This window comes from Corvus hawaiiensis, chromosome 3 (assembly GCF_020740725.1).
Source record: "Corvus hawaiiensis isolate bCorHaw1 chromosome 3, bCorHaw1.pri.cur, whole genome shotgun sequence".
Lineage (NCBI taxonomy): Eukaryota > Metazoa > Chordata > Aves > Passeriformes > Corvidae > Corvus > Corvus hawaiiensis.
The window spans coordinates 870,845-890,526 of NC_063215.1; the positions used below are offsets into that span (position 1 = coordinate 870,845).

At 57.0% G+C, this 19,682-nt stretch overlaps 1 protein-coding gene across 2 annotated transcripts in view; it reads right to left on the reverse strand.

The window, feature by feature from the left end:
• Window positions 1–19,682, reverse strand: part of ASXL2 (ASXL transcriptional regulator 2) — a 66,528-nt gene that overhangs the window by 35,974 nt on the left and 10,872 nt on the right. The window contains exons 2-3 of one of the 2 annotated variants that reach the window (XM_048296733.1): window positions 11,482–11,564; window positions 5,769–5,771 (exon numbers count right to left, since the gene is read on the reverse strand). In XM_048296733.1, coding sequence (XP_048152690.1) covers window positions 5,769–5,771; window positions 11,482–11,564 — 86 coding nt within the window. The remainder of the gene's footprint in view (window positions 1–5,768; window positions 5,772–11,481; window positions 11,565–19,682) is intronic. The other variant, XM_048296734.1, reaches the window with a different exon arrangement.

Here is a 19,682-nt window from a genome sequence, read left to right on the forward strand (position 1 = left end):
GAAATGAACGGGTCTGATTTGGGGACAACTTCCATTGCCACACCCCATCCCTCCTGCCTCTGGGGGGCTCTCAATTCCATGAGGAACCATCTTGTTCCCAGGACTGTCCCTCACTTTAGGCCCTGCCCTGGGTGCAGGGTGGCAGTTCCCAGTCTGCCCAGTCTGCCCAGTGCCCCCAGGGGCTGCAGGAGCACAGGAGAGGGGCAGCTGCTGCAGGGCCACAAGAGCTGTGCCACCTGCAGCTCCCAGCTGAGCTGGCCTGGATCTCCACAGACACAGGAACCCCAGGCTGAAACCCCCACCAAACCAGCCCCAAAAGGAAATGGAACCAAGCCCAGCTGCTCCCCCAGAACCCAGCTGAAGCCTGAGCCACTGGGGCCGTGCTGGACCTGCCTGATCCCGAGGGAAAGAGCTCGGGGTGTTTTCCTTGGACCACAGCCAGGCTGCCCCCAGCCCTGGCAGTCTGCTCACCATCAATCCCGCAGGAGGCTGGCATGAGGCTTATCCCTGGAGGTGAAACGTGTTCTCCTGGGACGGGAGCATCTCAGCCCTTGCTGGGTCTCTGCTGCCCCTGTGCTCAGCAGCCCTCAGCACTCCCTGATTCCCTTCTCCCGCTCCCTGTGCTCTGCACCTGCCCCGGGTTCCTTGAAATGCAGCAGCTGCCTAAACCTAGCCCCAGGAACCAGATTCCCTCTCTTTTATTGCCCTTTGTCCTTATTTTACCAATGAAGGCCACGCCTCCATTTCCCAGGAACACACACTGGCAATTCCCACCATTCCACCCCAAAAGCAGCCCATGGAGAAGCAGGTGGTGTCAGGGATGAGTTTCTGCCCGCCCCAGCTCCATCACCACCCCCTGCCCCCCTCAATGCCCCCCATCCCTCCCAAATCTGCCCACAGAGCTGCACTCAGCTCCAGCACTGCCAACGTGCCAGTCCTTGGGGTGATCCCAAATCAGGATCTGGCCCTCAGGAAAGAGCCTCTGGAGCTCAGCAGGACCCTGCCATGGCCTGGAACTGCTCCGCTCCCCCGAGTCCCTCACAGGAAACTCCCTCAAGGCCCTCAGCTGATTTCCAAAGCTTCTGCCTGGAACATTCTCCAGCTTGGAATGGTGGTCAGCTTGGAATGTTCTCCAAGCTGTTCTCCAGATTGGAATCATGGTCATGGGCTGCCCTGGGCTCTGAGCTCAGCTCTGCTTCGTGGCTGGAGGTGCAGAAGCTCAGCCCTGCTCAGTGAGAGGCAGGAACGGCACCAGGGTTGGGATTAGGGTTGGGCTGGATGGGGCTTGGAGCAGCCTGGGATAATGGGAGGGGTCCTGCCCATGGCAGGGGTGGGTGAGATGGGCTTTGAGCTCCCTTCCCACCCAACCCATTCCACCATTCCATCATTCTGTGCCTCAAAATGCCAGGAACCAACTGCAGAGGAGTCAGGCCTGGCTCGTGCCGAGGCCGATTTCCCTGGACCTGCCTGGGCTGGTTCCATCCCCCATCTCCCCTGTGCACTGGAAAGAGACTCCAGGCACCATCAGGACATCGGGATTTTATCCTGCCCAGTACCACGAGCCCTTCCCAAAGGGCTCAACCACCCCAGCAGGATGGAGCTGCCTCTCCAGGCCACTGCCCTGACCACAGGAGCATTTCCCTGATAGAGCCTGGATAAATTCCTGACACAACTGACAGGGACATCCTCCACCTCCAGGAAAGAACTGGTGTCTCATCCAATGCTTCCAAGAGTCATTTTTGGCCAAACCCTCCGCAGAGGGTTCCTGCTGCAGCCCAGGATGTGCCCTGGACAGAAGGGGGGACAGCCCGGATCCGGGACATCCGGCACCCGCCGCTGCTTTTCCACGCAGGCACTGCTCAGGATTTGGCTTTTCGGGGCTGTGCTGCCAGCAGAAACTGCTTCCAGCTGCACTTCCATCGTGCACTCCCAGCCTGTGCACTCCCAGCTTCATTCCAAGCGGGAATTCCCTGCTAGGGGACAGCAGACCCGATTTTGTGCCAGGAGTGGGATGATCACCTGTGACCATCATCCAGTGCCAAGGACACTGACAAGTGAACGGGATCACTGGGAAATTCCAGATAATCCCGCTGTTCCCACTGGTTCCCAGCTCGGCCGAGCAGCCCCGGGAAGGTCGGGGTTGGGATGCACAGGGGCAGTTTTGGGCTCTGGGCCCTGAACGAGCTTGGGTGGAAGCACAGAATTCCCACCTGCCGGAGTTCAGGAGACCCAGCAGTGACCAGACAGCCCCTCCCAGGCTCAGGTTCCCATGGCATTCCGAGCACACCCTGAAGCTTCCTGGCTTTTCCTTCTCCAGGGGCTCAGCCCAGCCTGGGAGCAGATCTGCCACCGCAGGGGCAGCAAACCCAGCCCCAGCCAAGCTCTGCTGCCCGGGGCCTGCAGTGGGAGAACTGGGAAGCTCCCGGTTTATTGGCTCTTTGAAGTTTTAGAGCCACTTCACTTCCCCACAGCTGAGGTGTGATCCTCACTCCCAGGGGACTGGAGCCTGAGAAAAGCCAGGGAGTGACAAATCCAGCACTCCCAGCTTGGCAAAGGCCAGCGGGGTGAAGCTGGAATCCATCCAGGGGTTAAGCTGGAACCAAAAAAGGTTTCAGCCTGGAGAAGGCTCCAGGAGAGCTCCGAGCCCCTTGCAGGGTCTAAAGGGGCTCCAGGAGAGCTGGAGAGGGACTGGGGACAAGGCACGGAGGGACAGGACACAGGGAATGGCTTCCCAGTGCCAGAGGGCAGGGCTGGATGGGATAATGGGGAGGAATTCCTGGCACAGGGTGCCCAGAGCAGCTGGGGCTGCCCCTGGATCCCTGGCAGTGCCCAAGGCCAGGCTGGACAGGGCTTGGATCAAGCTGGTGCTGCCAGTGCTGCCTGCCACAGCAAGTGGTGCATTAGTGAAGATTCCCCTCTACTGCAGCTAAAAAGAACCAATTTAGGAGATTTCTGGAATTTACAAACCTGTGACTAAAAAATTAATTGCATTTTTTTTGTATTTTTGCCTGAACAAGGGGTTCTGACGACTTCTAAATATCCATTCTATTCTGAAAATGACCATTTTCCACATCCACGCTCTCCCCAATGAGCTGGCAAACTGCTCCCAGGGCACCTCCAGCAGGTGCCAGTCCCTGGGCTGGCAGGACAGGCACATCCCATATTTACTGGGGCTGCTGGAAAGGCTAAAGCAGCGTCGGGTGGTGTTGGCAGGGAAGGGGCAGCTCCGGGGCCAATCCAAGGCACAAGGAATTGATGTTCCGAGCTCTGCCCTGCTGAGGATGTCCCTGAGCTACCCAACACCTCAGTCTGACCCACATAAACCATGGTTTCCTCCCCAGAATTCCCAAATTTCAGCCACCATTTCCACAGGACATTTTAAACTCCACATCAAATCCAGACTGAGCAGGAAAAAGGCGTTTGAGTGGAAAATGAAGGTTATGGTGAGGAGTCTGCTCCGAGAGCTGCTGGGGAACGGCAGGAAGGAGGTGCAGGATCCCTTCCCACTGTGCAATCCCTCTGGAGCATCCCTGCCCACTGTGCAATCCCTCTGGAGCATCCCTGCCCACTGTGCAATCCCCCTGGAGCATCCCTGCCCACTGTGCAATCCCCCTGGAGCATCCCTTCCTGCCCTGCAATCCCCCTGGAGCATCCCTTCCCACTGTGCAATCCCTCTGGAGCATCCCTTCCCACTGTGCAATCCCTCTGGAGCATCCCTGCCCACTGTGCAATCCCCCTGCCCACTGTGCAATCCCCCTGCCCACTGTGCAATCCCCCTGGAGCATCCCTTCCTGCCCTGCAATCCCCTTGGAGCATCCCTGCCCACTGTGCAATCCCCCTGGAGCATCCCTTCCCACTGTGCAATCCCTCTGGAGCATCCCTTCCTGCCCTGCAATCCCCCTGGAGCATCCCTGCCCACTGTGCAATCCCCCTGGAGCATCCCTGCCCACTGTGCAATCCCCCTGCCCACTGTGCAATCCCCCTGCCCACTGTGCAATCCCCCTGGAGCATCCCTTCCTGCCCTGCAATCCCCCTGGAGCATCCCTGCCCACTGTGCAATCCCCCTGGAGCATCCCTTCCTGCCCTGCAATCCCCCTGGAGCATCCCTTCCCACTGTGCAATCCCTCTGGAGCATCCCTTCCTGCCCTGCAATCCCCCTGGAGCATCCCTGCCCACTGTGCAATCCCCCTGGAGCATCCCTGCCCACTGTGCAATCCCCCTGCCCACTGTGCAATCCCCCTGCCCACTGTGCAATCCCCCTGGAGCATCCCTTCCTGCCCTGCAATCCCCCTGGAGCATCCCTGCCCACTGTGCAATCCCCCTGGAGCATCCCTTCCTGCCCTGCAATCCCCCTGGAGCATCCCTTCCCACTGTGCAATCCCTCTGGAGCATCCCTTCCTGCCCTGCAATCCCCCTGGAGCATCCCTGCTCACTGTGCAATCCCTCTGGAGCATCCCTTCCCACTGTGCAATCCCCCTGGAGCATCCCTTCCCACTGTGCAATCCCCCTGGAGCATCCCTGCCCACTGTGCAATCCCCCTGGAGCATCCCTGCCCACTGTGCAATCCCCCTGGAGCATCCCTGCCCACTGTGCAATCCCCCTGGAGCATCCCTTCCCACTGTGCAATCCCTCTGGAGCATCCCTTCCCACTGTGCAATCCCCCTGGAGCATCCCTTCCCACTGTGCAATCCCTCTGGAGCATCCCTTCCCACTGTGCAATCCCCCTGGAGCATCCCTGCCCACTGTGCAATCCCCCTGGAGCATCCCTTCCCACTGTGCAATCCCCCTGGAGCATCCCTGCCCACTGTGCAATCCCCCTGCCCACTGTGCAATCCCCCTGGAGCATCCCTTCCTGCCCACTGCAATCCCTCTGGAATCCCTCTTCCCACCAGTCCTGCTCCAAGGCCTCAGGGACTGAGGTGACTTTTCCAATTCTCAAACAAGAGTGGGACCAAACCCTTCCCTCCTGGTTCCCCTCGGGATGCATTTGGACTTTCCAGCCCTCTCCCAGCTCATCCCACAGGGATTTCTCTCTCCCAGGGTGACCTTGTGCTACAGCTGCAGTTTTCCCTGCCCAGCAGATCCCGGCTGCTCCTGCCACAGGATCCCTCGGGAGCGATTCCTCCAGCAGGGACCCCGCAGGCCCAGGGAGCTGCTGGGCAGGGGGAGGTCACTGGGCCCCAGGGAAGCTCCCTCAGTGCCAAGGGAAGCTCCAGGCAGAGCCATCCCCCAGGAACCATTTCCCACCTCGCTGCCCGGATCGAGCTGCCACAGGCACGACTCCGCTCAGGGGAGGATTTCCCACCCTTCCCTTTGGAGCATCCCCGGTTCCCCTCTCCCGTGAGTCACAGGCTCACCCCAGGAGCTCTTTGCTGAGTGGTGCAGCCGGCCCTGCTCAGGACCCCCCGGTTCCAGGGCTGGGCGTGCCAGGAGGGCGGGACTCGGGCAGGGTTAGGGAAGCAGCTCCCTTCCCAGGTTACGTTTTCCCAACATGCAGCACCCGTGGCCCCAGACAAGAAGCACAAACCCCACATGCAAGCCCAGCCCCACGCAGGCAGCAGGGACAGGGACGCAGGCAGCAGCTCCCAAGCCCCGGGGTTCCCAGCTGGGAGGGCGGAGGCACGGGGAGGGCAGCGCTACACCGGGGTTACACCGGGGATACTCCCAGGAGCAGGGGAGGCTGGGGCAGGAGGAGCTGCGGGGAATGGGGAACCGCGGGGGGCGTTAGGACAGGAGCTGGGAACAAGCAGCGCTGGGTCTGGTCTTACCTTCTGCAGGTGGAGTGCAGCCCAAAAAAAGGAGAGAAACACCCCTTTAACAACTTCAGCAAAACAACGGACCCGTCACCAACCCGCACAAACCCTCCCCCCTCCACCACAACCACATCCCAAAGGTTTGGGGCAGCCTGTGGGAATCCCGAGCCCAGGTGAGGAAGGATACACCTGCCAGGTGCTTCCAGCCCAACTCCAGCGTGGAAACCTTCACTGCCACCTCCTCCTGTGACTGAACCTTGTGGGAGCCAGGGGGCCCTTGGGAAGTCCCCACGTGGAAATGCCGTGGAATAGGAACTCACTCACTCCTTATCCCCCTCAGCACTACTCCCAGCTCACAATTCCAGGGAATACAGCAGCCCTGCACCCCAAACTTCCAGCGGTTTAATGGAGCAGGAGCTTCCTCACCCCAGGGGCGATCCATGGGCTCCCCAAGAATGCAAACCAGTGCACATTTGGAATGTTCCCCACAGCCCTGGGGGCACCTGCAGTGTCTCACCCTGCACCAACCCTGCCACGGCAGCACCCCGAGCGGGGATTTCTGCTTGCACCCAGCAGTTCAGGGGTTCCTGGAGCTGCCGGGTGCCCCCGGGGCAGGAATGGGTGCAGGATCAAGGGGAGCGCAGCCGGAGATGGAGCTCGGGAGCCATGCTTGCAGCACTGTGTCCGAGGGCCCAGGAGAAACCTGGGGATGGGGATCAATCTGGAGGACACCACAAAGCTCTCAGAACACACTGGACTAATTAATAGCTTTAATTAAAGGTCTGTCACCACAACCAGATCTGAGCTGCAGGAACATCAGGGACTGGGATATGGCAGGTCCTGGCTGGGAACAAATCCCTTTCCAGCCCTTCCATCTGTGGGTGTCAGGTGCAGGCAGCAGCCCCAGGATCACAGCACTGGTGGCCACAGGCCCTGCTCGGGGCCCTTCTCAGCCCCAGGGAATGTGAACCAGCAGTTCCTGATCTTAGAGCCGGAGTCAGAAGTGAAGCTCCTTCCCCTGAGGCTTTTGGGACCCACAGTTCAAATTTCCGTGCTTTTGGGATCCTCTCTGTGTTTCTGCTACAGGACCACGAGCCAGCTTGTACTGAGGAGAAACCCAAACGTGGGTGTTTTCAGAGGCCTCAGCTCTGGTGTTTTCCAGGAGGGAGAGTCAAACTCTCAGGTTCCCATCAGCAGAGGGTTCCACCCCTCACTCCTCCTTGCAGCAGTGAACATCCTCCTGCACAGCAGGAAAATTCTCTGCCATTTTATCTTGGGGAAACAGCAAAAACTGCCACAACCAGGCTAGGCTGGGAGAAGGGGAATATTCTGTTAGTTATGGATTTCACCCCTATGTAAGAGGGACATGCAGAGACACCCCATGGGAGTTTCTCCTACACACAACAATTGTATTTACCCCTCCCTGCCAGTGGTAACAACCCTGATTCCTGTAGCAATGCTCTTGTTGAACTATTGATTTTCAAACCAACATCTTCCCCTACATTTACTACTTATGGATTCCACTGACTCCTCTCCATGTTCTGCACAGACACCGAGCGGTTCAGAAACCTGGCTCTTGTCCCCAGTCCCTCTCCTGGAGCCCCTTTAGGCCCTGCAAGGGGCTCTCAGGTCTCCCTGGATCCTTCCCTTCTGCAGCTCTGCCCTCAGTCACAAACATCACCTGGGAACTGCTCATGTGCTCCAGAGAAAGCCAAACCCTGCTGGGAGCTGCAGGGACCCCTGGAGCCCTCCCTGCTGCAGCCCCAATCCCAAGGAACTCAAACACTGAACCATCCCACAACTAAAGTGCTTCCAACAAATTCCCCTTTCCCACTGGTAAAACGCTGTGGAAGAGCCACAGAGTCCCTGCTGTGGGTAAGAAATCCTGCACAGGACAACCCCAAGAGGCTGGCGGTGTTTTTATGGACATTTTACCAGACCCACATTCCAAAGATCTCACTCAGGGGGATCTGAGGCAACCCAGGCTGGTGATTCCTCAGGAAGGAATGTCTGGATGTCCCTGTCCTACCCCAGACACCCAACGTGACCAATATCCAACCCCTGGGACAAGATCTCAGGGTGTCCCAGGACAAAGGCAGGGCTGGCTGGGATATTGGGCAGGAATTGTTCCCTGGGAGGGTGGGCAGGCCCTGGCACAGGGTGCCCAGAGCAGCTGGGGCTGCCCCTGGATCCCTGGCAGTGCCCAAGGCCAGGCTGGACATTGGGGTTTGGAGCAGCCTGGCACAGTGGGAGGTGTCCCTGCCCATGGCAGGGGTGGCACTGGATGGGATTTAAGGTCCCTTCCCACCCAATCCAGTCTGGGATTCTGATTCCTTCTCTAGTCCAAACACCACCAGTGAAAAGGGAAATTTGGTTTCTGTGCCTTTTTTCCCCTCAAGAATTGGTTCAAGAGCCTGGTTGGGTTTATGGCAGGAGTTCCATGCACTTCTGAAGTGAAGCAGCCAGAAGACCTTGCCTGCTCTCACTCAGAGATGGAGTCAGTGCTTACAGCATCTCCTTGTTTACCCATTATTTGGGCAAAAGCAGCCCCTGTGTTTGGCCAGAGGCTCCCAGGATGGTGTTCAATGCAAAATCCAAGGAAAACCAAGCATGTGGGGCTATTGAGAGGAGAAGCCAACAGAGACATCTTCCAAAAAGCTCATTTTGATGAGCTACTCTTACCCTGGTTTTAACACACCCAGGGAGACCAAGGAAATCCAGTGACAAATGGCAGTTTTGGATTTAAAAAGCTCCTTCTCATCAGACAAAAGTGATTCCCTGTTGCTGCCTCTGCGTGCCCACCTATCCCATCACTCCCACGCATTCCAGAGCTGGCTGGTCCCACACACCTTCAAAGCCTCCTCTGGCAGTGCCACAACACGCCCAGGCTTCCCCGAGCCTCGACGGCAGCGGAGATAAGGCCACAAATCCGGGATGTGGGGCAGGTCCTGGAGCCAGCCCCGGGCACGCTGCCCACCAATGGGCGTTTTTCCATGGATTTCACTGGGGCAAGCAGCAGCCTGCAGGCAGGACGGGCTCTCCAGGGAGCAGGGCAGCCTGTCCCAACAGGCAAACTGGGAAAAGGGGGATGGCAGATCGCACAGAAAAGGGGAGCTTTAGCTTCGGGATGTCTGAGGAAGCCAGTCCCGACTCCTCTGAGCCCTGGCCCTGGGCTGACCTTTACAAACACCACTACTAAAATCCCTTGAGGAACAGGGCACAACCCTAAGCACAGGTGAGGTCAGCCAGGATCCCCCTGGGCCCTGGACTGCTCCAGAACAGTCTTATGAAAGCCCTGGTCTCGTCCACAAACCCCCAAACTGTCCTGCACATGGCAGAAGTCCCTCTTCCCCCAATCCCTGGTATTTTTCCACACTCAGTTGCAATTCCCTGCAATCCCAAACCCTCCACACCAGCCCTGGTGCCTCCTCCCCCCCATGCCCCGGAGCTGCCTCCCCGAGCAGCTCCTGCCCAAGGCTCATCCCAGGGATCATTAGAGGGAGAGGGACTGGCTGCCCTGGCAAACAGGGAAACAACCCCAGCTGGGCTCCCCATTCCCTCTGCCTCATTCCCAGACTCTGGGAAAGGCACTTGTCACTTCCAAACCTGTCCTCAGTTCACTGAATCCGGGATCTTCAAAGGCCTGATGTGAAAGGTGATGCTGAACTCACCCTCCCATCACCTGCAAGGATTTGAGGCTGTAGATGGGGAGTTAAAACCCACAACAAACACACCCCAAAGTCAAAGCTGGCAGAGTTTAAGGATGAGGGGCTTTGTGGGAATCCCTTGCTCCCAAATCAATCTGCAGCTGGGTTCATGAAAAGCCAACTGCACTGAGAGCAGACCCCCAGCCCTCACCCTGCTGAGGGTGTCACCTGCTGCCAGGGGCTCCCCCAGAACCTCCACATGGGAGGACTCAAAAGCCGGGGAGCTCCACATGCTCACCTGGCAGCTTTTATTCCTCCCCCAGCAGGACTTTTTTCAAGAAAAGCTGCTTTGTGTTAAGCCCATCTTGTCACGGGCTGTGACTGACCAGAACCCCAACTCAGCCACAAATCCTGGCACTGACTGCAATTTAATTGCCTCAAATGTGACAATCCTTCGGCTTTTAACCTAAATAAAGCCTTATTACATCAAAATAAAGCTTTATTACGTCGATGTTATATCTAAAAGCAAAGATCCCTGCCCAGCATCCCAGTGTGGCCAAGGGGAAGAGCTGAAATGTGAGTTTCCCACCTGGCTGCTCCCACAAACACCTCTGGGACTGGAGATCCTGGTGCTCAAGGCAGCTCCTTTAGAGAGGAAAACAACTCCCAGAGCTCAGGCTCAGCCCCAGATCAGCTCTCGAAGGAGGAGGCTGAGAAGGATGAAAAGCACCGCTGCATTTCTGCTCTGCTTTTTTCGGCTGTTTGGTCCAAAATCTGCCCTGACCAGCCACAGACTGGATCTCTTGGGTCCCACCTGGGCTCCTGCCTGAGGCTCTGCCCCAAAACCACCGAATTTTGCTAAAAAGGTTCATCAGTGTCAGTGCTGGGTGTTTGCTGCCCTTGTGCTCGGCCACCAGCACTGACCAGTGAGCTCCAGTCTGACCAGTGCCCCTCCAGGCCTGACCAGTGCCCGAGGGGCCGACTCTGAGCTGTAGTTTGTGCTTTTGGGATAACAATATTTAGTTTAACAATATTTAGCACAGAACTGCAGCTGCCCCTGGCTGGCAGAGCCTGGCTGTCCCACCCAAAGTGAGGGGCACCCTCAGGGCAGGAGCTGAACCTCACTGTGGGCACTGCCCAGGAGCTAAAGGAGCTCATTTGGTGTCCCTGTGACTGGACAAATCCCACATTTCCCAGAGCAAACAGCCCTGTGCCATCCTCAGCTCGAGTGGGAGATGCTGCTGGGACAGCACAATTCCTGCACTTGGGCCCTTGACTATTCCCTGCAAAGCAGATGGATTGCTGGATCCAGCTGGCAAAGGGGAGTGGAAAAAGAAATTAAGCCAAATTTACGATGGCTGCTTAACTCCAAAATAGAGGAGCAGGCCCAGCCCATCCTCTTTATGCCCCTCTCTTTTGCTTTGCCCTTAGAAAACAGAAGAAATACTCTGTACTTCACAGGGACTATTGCTCCTCACCCATCCCTGGGACAGCTGATCCCCACCTCTCACCCCTGGCAGAGCCAGGACTCTGGAATTAAGCTGAGCAGCTCAGGAGCTGCACTGGAGTTGCTCTAGCCCTGACCAGATGGATACCATGGAGCTGGCCCTGCTCTGCCCAGCATCCCACCAGGCTGCTCTGGGGTCAGCAACGTCCCTAAGGAGCAATCACACCCCCTCCAGGAAATACAGAGGACAACAGCACCAGGAATCCAGCTCTCTATGTAAGGATCTTTAACTGGGGCTGCTTTGTTACTCCCTGGGTAACTCTGAGTTCTGCTTAGGTCAAACTGACTGTTCTTTTATTTTTTTAAAGAAGAAATGAGAAATTGTTACGTTTTCTTTGGCCCGTGGAGCCTGAAGCCCAGGCCTGGGTTATCCTATGGAAGAGCTGCACACCTGGGAATTGGGGATGACCCTTACCCAGCTCTTTGGGGACTTGGGAGCTGTTTGCAAATGGGACCTAGACCCCAAAGCTGCAACATTTCAGTCCCAAAATTCCTCAGGAGCGGAGGGGTAACAGCAAACTACCCTGAGCTGGAAGCAGAGCATCAGTGGGCTCTACTGGTTTACTCAACTCACCTGATTTCCTTAAGTCCTTCTTTCTGGATAACTTGAAGGATCTCTTTATGGCTCATGGGTGTGTTGGGATATTTCTCCAGGACCTGGCAAGCAAGAGCAGATTGAGAGGAAGTTACTCCTTTGCATTCTGAATTCACATTCAACTGCACCAAAACCCACATTTAATGGCTTGGACCTCTCCAAGGACACAACCCAGGGAGAACTACAGATGCTCCCCACGTCCCCCTGCAGGACTCAGGGAGCAGAGAGGTCCCAGAGATTGGCTAAAGGACTTCTCTCCGTGCATTTCCCAATTTTATTTCCAGCGTGCTGCCCTCGGATAGAACTCCCTGGAGAATTAAGTGTTCCACAGCCACGGGGTAGCTCCCCCCCAGGAACTCCACTTGGAATGCTGCAGGAACTGCCCAGTACCTCAGATACACTCCCAAACCCCCAAATCCTTAGGCTGAAACAGCTACTGAGCACTGCGGCTGAACGTGCTAAGAGCTGAAGGAAACGGGGCTTTGACACTGCTGGGGCTGCTTGAAACTCTCTGCACACAGCCCAGGCTGCAAGTCCCTAACTCTGGCCCAGGAAAATGGGTCCTCTGTGAAGCTGCCACATTCCCAGCCCTTCCCCAGCTCCTTGGGGTCCCTGTGCTCCCTTCCAAGGGCACTGACACGCTGCAGCGGTGGCCAGGGAGCTGCTGGAGGCTGCGGCAGGCAGATGCCGCTCACCGCACGTCACTGGGATATTTTGGGCCTTATTTGAGCTGGGGGGGAGGGGGGGATGGGCAGGAAATGCCTCGTTTCCGTCTTAATCATCAGCTTTTGACCCGAGCCCAGCACATCAAACCCCAGGCCTGACTTAGGCTCAGCCCAGAACCACCCGGAGTGCTCAGCACAAAGCCCGCAGTGACTCTGCAGAAGGAGAGGAGCAGTTTCGATTCCTCTGTTGAGCAGAACCCGCGGCCCCTCCTGGACCCTGCCCCCCCCATTCCCTCCAGGAACACCAGGTTATCCCCATCCAGCTCTCCTGGAAAGAAAGGACTCTGCAAGCCCCCTGCTGAGCTGCAGCATCTCCCTGCTCCCAGAATAAATCCCTACACTCAGCTCCATCTGCAGCTCTGGAAGCTCCAGCTGATGGCCCCGTCCTGGAAAATCTCTTAAATGATGTTGAGGCCTGACTTTCATGGAATCATGGAATGGTTTGGGTGGGAAGGGACCTTAAAGCTCATCCAGTGCCACCCCTGCCATGGGCAGGGACACCTCCCACTGTCCCAGGCTGCTCCAAGCCCCAATGTCCAGCCTGGCCTTGGGCACTGCCAGGGATCCAGGGGCAGCCCCAGCTGCTCCGGGCAGATCCAAGCGGGATTTCCTCTCACCCACGGTACAGCCTCAGGGGCTCATCCTACCCCACTTCCAGCTCTACTGAAACTTCAGACACCACAGCAAAAGGGTTCAGAACGGAGGTGTTTGCAGGGTGATCTCAGCCAGGTCAGTGCAGTTTTTGGTTTCCATCCTCTCTGACCCATGTTCACACAGCTCTGCCCAGGAGACAGCTCACCCTGTACCACCAGCTTGGAGCTGGATCCCCAAGCTCATTCTGGGAGCCCAGGGAAGGCCAGAAATGAAGGATATCTCCATTTCCACCTGTGGTTTCAACCTTTTCACTGCAGGTGGGGAAACCAGGAGAGAAGTGAAGTAGTGCCGATTGTCCACTCACAGGGAGCTCAGGGCACCGGCCATTTCCCCCCCACACAGCTCCAACTGCACGTTTCCCTCCTGGGCACTGTGGTATCCCCTGACTTTCCCTCCCTGGACGTGCTCCTGACGAGCCCCATCGGGCTCAGGCCGGAGCAGCAGCCCCACATTCCATTGCTTTGTCACCAGGCACCCCCAGAGAGCGAGCGAAGGCCGTGTTCCAGCGGGGAACCCTGGCAGCCAGGGCCGAGGGGAGAAAAGCTCTTCCAGTCCCATCCCTTCCTGTCCTGGGACGCTCCCCTGCTCCTCTCCCAGGTAAGCCCTCCCCGTGTCCTCCTTCCAAAGGGCTCCTTCCTGGGCTGAGCCCAGCAGGATGAGGCTGCATGGGTCTGGCCTCCTGCCACCCCCGCCTGGCTCCCTGCAGATCGTGCTGGGCTGCTCTGGGGAGGTCACTGGGGAACACCAACCAGCCCTACCGGGTGTCTCTGCCCTCTAGGAGATTCCTAGAACCACAGAGTGATTTAGGTTGGAAAAGCCCTTGGAGATCATCAAGTCCAATCCATCCCTCAGCACTGCCAAGGCCACCACTGCCCCATGTCCCCAAGTGCCACATCCACGGGGCTTTTAAATCCCTCCAGGGATGGGGAATCCACCCCTGCCCTGGGCAGCTGTGCCAGCCCTATCCAGGAAGGGATTGTTCCCAATATCCACCCTGAGCCTGCCCGGGCCCAGCCTGAGGCCGTTCCCTCTCCTCCTGGCCCTGTTCCCTGCGAGCAGAGCCCGACCCCCCCGGCTGCCCCCTCCTGTCAGGGACTTGTGCAGAGCCACAAGGTCCCCCCGGAGCCTCCTTTGCTCCAGCCTGAGCCCCTTTCCCAGCTCCCTCAGCCGCTCCTGCTGCTCCAGCCCCTTCCCAGCTCCGTTCCCTGCCCTGGACACGCTCCAGCCCCTCAGGGTCTCTCCTGTCAGGAGGAGGGGTCCAGAACTGAACACAGGATGTGCTTCCAGAGGTCGATGGTTCCCAGGATCCCCAAAGCACAGAAATCTCAGAGAACAAGGCCCAGACTCTAACATTAGGCTGGACTCCATGATCCTGGAGGTCTTTTCCACCCTAAATGGTTCCGTGGTTAACCCAGCTGCTGCCCCATGTGTGTCCTGGCTCCCTGAGGCTTTGCTAACTCAGGATTGAGCTTCTTGTGTTGAGCAACCCCAGCCACGGGGACAGCCAGGAAAGGACCAGAGGGGTCCCCAGGCCGAGATCAGCCTGCACTCCCCTGGTAACAGTCTCACCTCATGCTCTTTAGGAAACGTGTTTAACATTAGCCTCGTTAGATAAACAAAGCAGTTCACACCTCCAGCTGCAGCGGCAGCTCCGTGCTGCCAGACAAGCTGATCCAGAAGAACCAGGAATGAGGATTAAAGAGACTCTTAACAAAACAGATACATCTTGAAAGAATAGATACACCTTAAGTACCTTCTCCCCTCTCTTCTGCCCTTTTAATCCCAGATCACATCTTTCACTTGAGTCATTTTTAGTCACTGTGTGTAAATAAATAAAATCCTACTGTGCCACAGGACTGAGTCTGAGAGGCAACTCAGCTCTGACCAACTGAGCCAAGCTCACTGCCAACAAAATCATTAATTCTGGAATAGTTTGGGTGGGAAGGGACCCTAAAGCCCATCCCTGTCATGGGCAGGGACACCTCCTGCTGTCCCAGGCTGCTCCAAGTCCTGTTCTACCTGGCCTTAGGCACTTACAGGGATCCAGGGGCAGCCACAGCTTCCCTCGGCATCCTGTGCCAGTGGAGTTCTCCCTACAAGAGTCACCTGTTGCACAGCACACATCCCTGTGCAGCCTGAGGACTGTCCTGGCCCAAGAATCACAGAATGGTCTGGGTTGGAAAGGACCTTAAAGACCATCTCATTCCAGCCCCTGATGACCCCTGTTTTCTGGTTCCAAAAACCCAGAATCATCAGGAGAAAATTAATTTCCTTGCTTACACCTTGGGTGGGCTCAGTGGGCTTTCCCAGCTTTAACCTCTTTTAATTACAGTTTTGCTGAGCTCAAAGTCCACTTTCTGCTTCCAGGCCAACCTATTGCAACACACTCCAGAGGAACCCTCCTGCTCTGGCCGTGCTGCCCACTGGCATTCCAAAATTTCAGAATAGAATGTAAGGACTCAAGAATTCCCCGTGGAAAAGGCTGCACTTCCAGCACCTCTCTGTGTGACGAGGACTGGCCCACAGCGAGTGTCCTCCTAACCTTGCAGGAAAATACTTCCACCACGAGTCTGAGCTTGCTGCTGGAGGCAGTGAGGGGGACAAGCAGGTCCCAGCCAGCAGGAAGGACAGGGGTGAGGAGGAGAATGGGATTGGAAGGTGCTGGACCTCTGAGAGGACCCCCAGAGAGCAATGGTGATGCCTTTGGAACGACTGACAAACCCCAGCCCTGTGGGGGGACAGGCCAGAAACCACCCAAACAGGTGTTTATGAGTTGTTTATAATAACCAGTGTTCTGGTGTTGGTGTCAAGTGAGAATACGAGGGGTTTGAAGGCTCAAACCAAACCAACCAGCCTCTAACCGTGACTGTCCAAGGCTGGCTGCCTCGGGAGCAGTGTGGCATGTGTTTGCCAGCATGGATAACCCCAACTCCAAAACCATCTCAGCTCCACCTCAAAGCTTTCACTGCATTTTTAGAAATCTCTCCAAGTGGAACCAGCAGCCCCTCTCTCTCTGTGCCCCAGGAACAGCAGCTGGGGCTCCCTGGGAGCTCCTGGGGTGACAGCAGCTCCCAGCAGCTGCACCACAACCACCCTGGGCAGCAGGAGCCACAGACTGCACCAGGGGGTTCAGGGCCCACACAGCTCCAGTTTTGGCACTGGACATGGGCACAGCCACAGCTTCACCCTGAGAACATGCCAGAACCCCCAAAACACTGACACGCGTGGCAGAGACACAAAGGGACCTGTGCTACCAGAGGGGCCTGAACAGCACAGAGAACTGGGACAGAGAGAGATGCTGGCCACACCGACCCCTGCAGAGCTCCAGGCTGGGGCAGAGGGGCTGGAAAAGGCCTTGGGGGTGCTGTGCCAGTGGCTGGACACGAGCCCAGGGGTGCCCAGGGGGACAAGAGGCCACTGGCCCCGGGGCTGTGCCAGCTCTGGGCTGGCAGCAGGGCCAGGGCAGTGCCCGTCCCCTGTGCTGGCACTGCTGGGGCACCTCCAGTGCTGGGGGCAGCTCTGGGCCCCTCCTGACAGGAGAGACCCTGAGGGGCTGGAGCGTGTCCAGGGCAGGGAACGGAGCTGGGAAGGGGCTGGAGAGTGCCCAGGGCAGGGAACGGAGCTGGGAAGGGGCTGGAGAGTGCCCAGGGCAGGGAACGAGCTCCTTCCTTCCACTTTCACTGCTGAGCCTTCAGGAAATTCAGCAACAGCTGAACAAAACCCAACGTTTAGTGCTGATTCCTGGGCTAAGAGGGATGAAATGTTATGACAGGGAACCCTCTGCATTTCCCGGGAATGAATCCACCCCCCCACTCACAGGCACCGAGGTTCATGGCAGGCTCAGGACACCACGGTGACAGGCAGGACCCAGGGCAAGGACTCATCCATGGAACGGGAGCTGAAACCCTCAGTGAGGGATTTACATCCAGCCCTGCCCTTGCCCAGACCAGTCCAGCACAACCCCCCTCACTGGGCAGCTCTCAGCTCTGCCCCTGCCAGCAGGAAGAGCTGGCCACACTTTTCCATTTGGGAAAGCTCTGAGTGATCCAGGTTCTGCCCAGGCAAATCCAACAGTGGATCAGACCAGCACTCAGAATGAAAAGCCTCATGGAAAGGAGTGCTTGAAGTGGTTGGGTTTGTTTGGGGCTGTTTTCACCAGCAATCAGCTCATCAAGGCTTAACCCGGAGATTCCCCAAGACTGGATACAAAGGAGCACCTCAATCCATGAACGCTGTCAGCAAGCTTTGGCAAAAACACACTTTGGAATTCCTGCTATTGGCTATTCCCTCGTGCTAAGAGGGATTTAAAACTGGACCCTAACGTTATAAACACAATCAGCACTTACACTCAGGCTCCTTCCTGGAAATAGAACCTAAACTTCCTAAGTCCATGAACCCACAGCAGCTGAGGAGTTTGCACATGGATCAGCACATGCTCTGGAGAGACAGGCAGCAAAACCTGATCATCTGGTTTGTCACCTCAGCCTCACATCCAGCACGGAGCCCTCAGCTCCAGGCATTCCTTCCCAGGAGGAGAATTCCAGCTGCAGCTCCAGACACCGGCAAAAGCTGCACATTTCCTCCCAGCAGGGAATCATCCCCTGCAATGCAACCCTGGGAGAGAAGTGGGTCAGCTATAAAAAGCCCCGGGTGGATGTGAAATTCCTGCTCAGTCACCCCGGAGCAGTGAGAAAACACCACAGGAGCCCCGGGGGGATGAGGGACTTGACCCAGATTGCAGGATCTGCTCCACTCATCCAATTAGCCAAATGCTGCCCAAGGTTTTAGGCAGAAACGGGGTCAGGGAGGAATGGACAATCCCGTGTCATCAGGTGCCATTAAAGGCCACATTTCACACTGAGGGCTGCAGCAGCAGCAGCAGGGGAGGGGAGATCCCAGAGCCACCTCCCTCCTTGGGGACCTGGACAGCACCTGCTCAACTGGGAGAGCAACAAGGGCCTGGGGGAGGACACGGGAGGACTCCAGGCTCTGCTCCACAGCAGCTCCACGGGCACTCCCTCCTTGTCCTGCTGAAATCCACCCTGAAGAGGTGGGGCAGGACAGGGACACGGGGCTGGGGTTGGTTCCACCACTCAGCAGGAACCAACGCTGGAATCCCACAATGGTTGGGGTGGGAAGGGACCTTAAATCCCATCCAGTGCCACCCCTGCCATGGGCAGGGACACCTCCCACTGTCCCAGGCTGCTCCCAGCCCCAATGTCCAGCCTGGCCTTGGGCACTGCCAGGGATCCAGGGGCAGCCCCAGCTGCTCTGGGCACCCTGGGCCAGGGCCTGCCCAGCCTCCCCGGGAACAATTCCTGCCCAATATCCCATCCAGCCCTGCCCTCTAAACTGTCTGTATTTGTGATGTCTCATTTCGAGTATCTGTCCCAAAGGGCACTGAAGCGCTTCTTCAAACAGAACATTTCTGGATCAGTGGAAAACTTGTCCAAGCATGAGACACCGTGACCATTCTGCAAACTGCCCTGAGCTCCCACCAACGTCCAAACCTCCCACCCAGTCACTTGACAAGCCCAGCTCTAAGTGGAGAATAAACAGCTGCAGAGAATCACAGGATATCCTGAGCTGGAAGAGCCCCACAGGAATGGAGTCCAACTCCCCGGTTTGAAAGAAGCCCAAGGATTACACCAGCCACAAAGGAGAGGTTTGCTGTCCAGGATGGATTTTTGTGGGGAAAACCAGGAGGGACCCCCTACAAAACAACTCAAAGCTTCTAGTCCTGGAACTTACATCCCTGAATTTAGACCAGCAAATAACCAGGAACAGCATGTCTGAGGTGAGGCTTGAGTACAACATCCCTTCAGGAGTAACGGGGGGATGAGGTGGGAGAGGAGCACATGTCTATAGGACTAACAGGGTGGCTCTCTCCAAAAAATCCCTCTGTGTTATCCTGAAGGTTTGAGAAGGCTGAGGGGTTGCACAGGGGACCTAAAGGTGACAGGGGAAGGTCCCAATTATCAGCAAGAGACAATTATTAATTATAATTATTAATTCCTAAGACAGACTTGCTGCACCACTCCTGGCTGTCCGTTCAGGCTCCCCCACACAGCACAGGAGTTCAGGATCCACACACAGCCAAAGCTGGAGCAGTTTTTTGTACACTGAGCTGTCAAGTCTTCAGCTCTATTTCTTTTTTTTTTTTTAATTTTTGGAATTAAATTAATATTTGAGTCTGAGCCCTGCAGCAGCAGCTGCCTTTAACCAGGGCAGCTGGCACGGGGCTGGAGCACATCACCATTTCCCAACCGGCAAATTCCTGGGAATGCACCTGGAGAGCAGACAGGGAAGAGGTCAGAGTCCCAAACCTGCACAGCAGCCCCACAAGGAAGTCCCCACAACAAGCAGTGCTCAGCCCTGCTGCCCGGGCAGGGAGCCAGCCCAGCCAGGCAGGGCCCCAGGAGGAGCTTCCAGGACTTCTGCAGGAAAGCTTGGGCATGGCAAAGCCAGCACTGGCTGCTGCTGAACTCAGACACGTTGCTTCCCTTAACTCCCTGCCAGGAACGCTTGTCCCAAACCCTGAATGCCCCAAGGCAGGGAGCTCCCGCGGCCGAGGTCCGCGCTGGGGCTGGAAGGAGCTCGCTGGGGCTGGAAGGAGCTCGCAGAGCTCTGGCACAGCTCTGGCACAGCTCCTGCCCCCGGGCTGTGCCACCACCGCGAGTGCCAGCAGTGACCTAAGGGAGCGGGAGCAGGGACCTAAGCCCAGCCAGAAATAGCATCTCCTCTTATTTTAATTAAGGAAAGAAAAGCTTCATGATCGAGTTTGCCAAGCAGCTTCACACC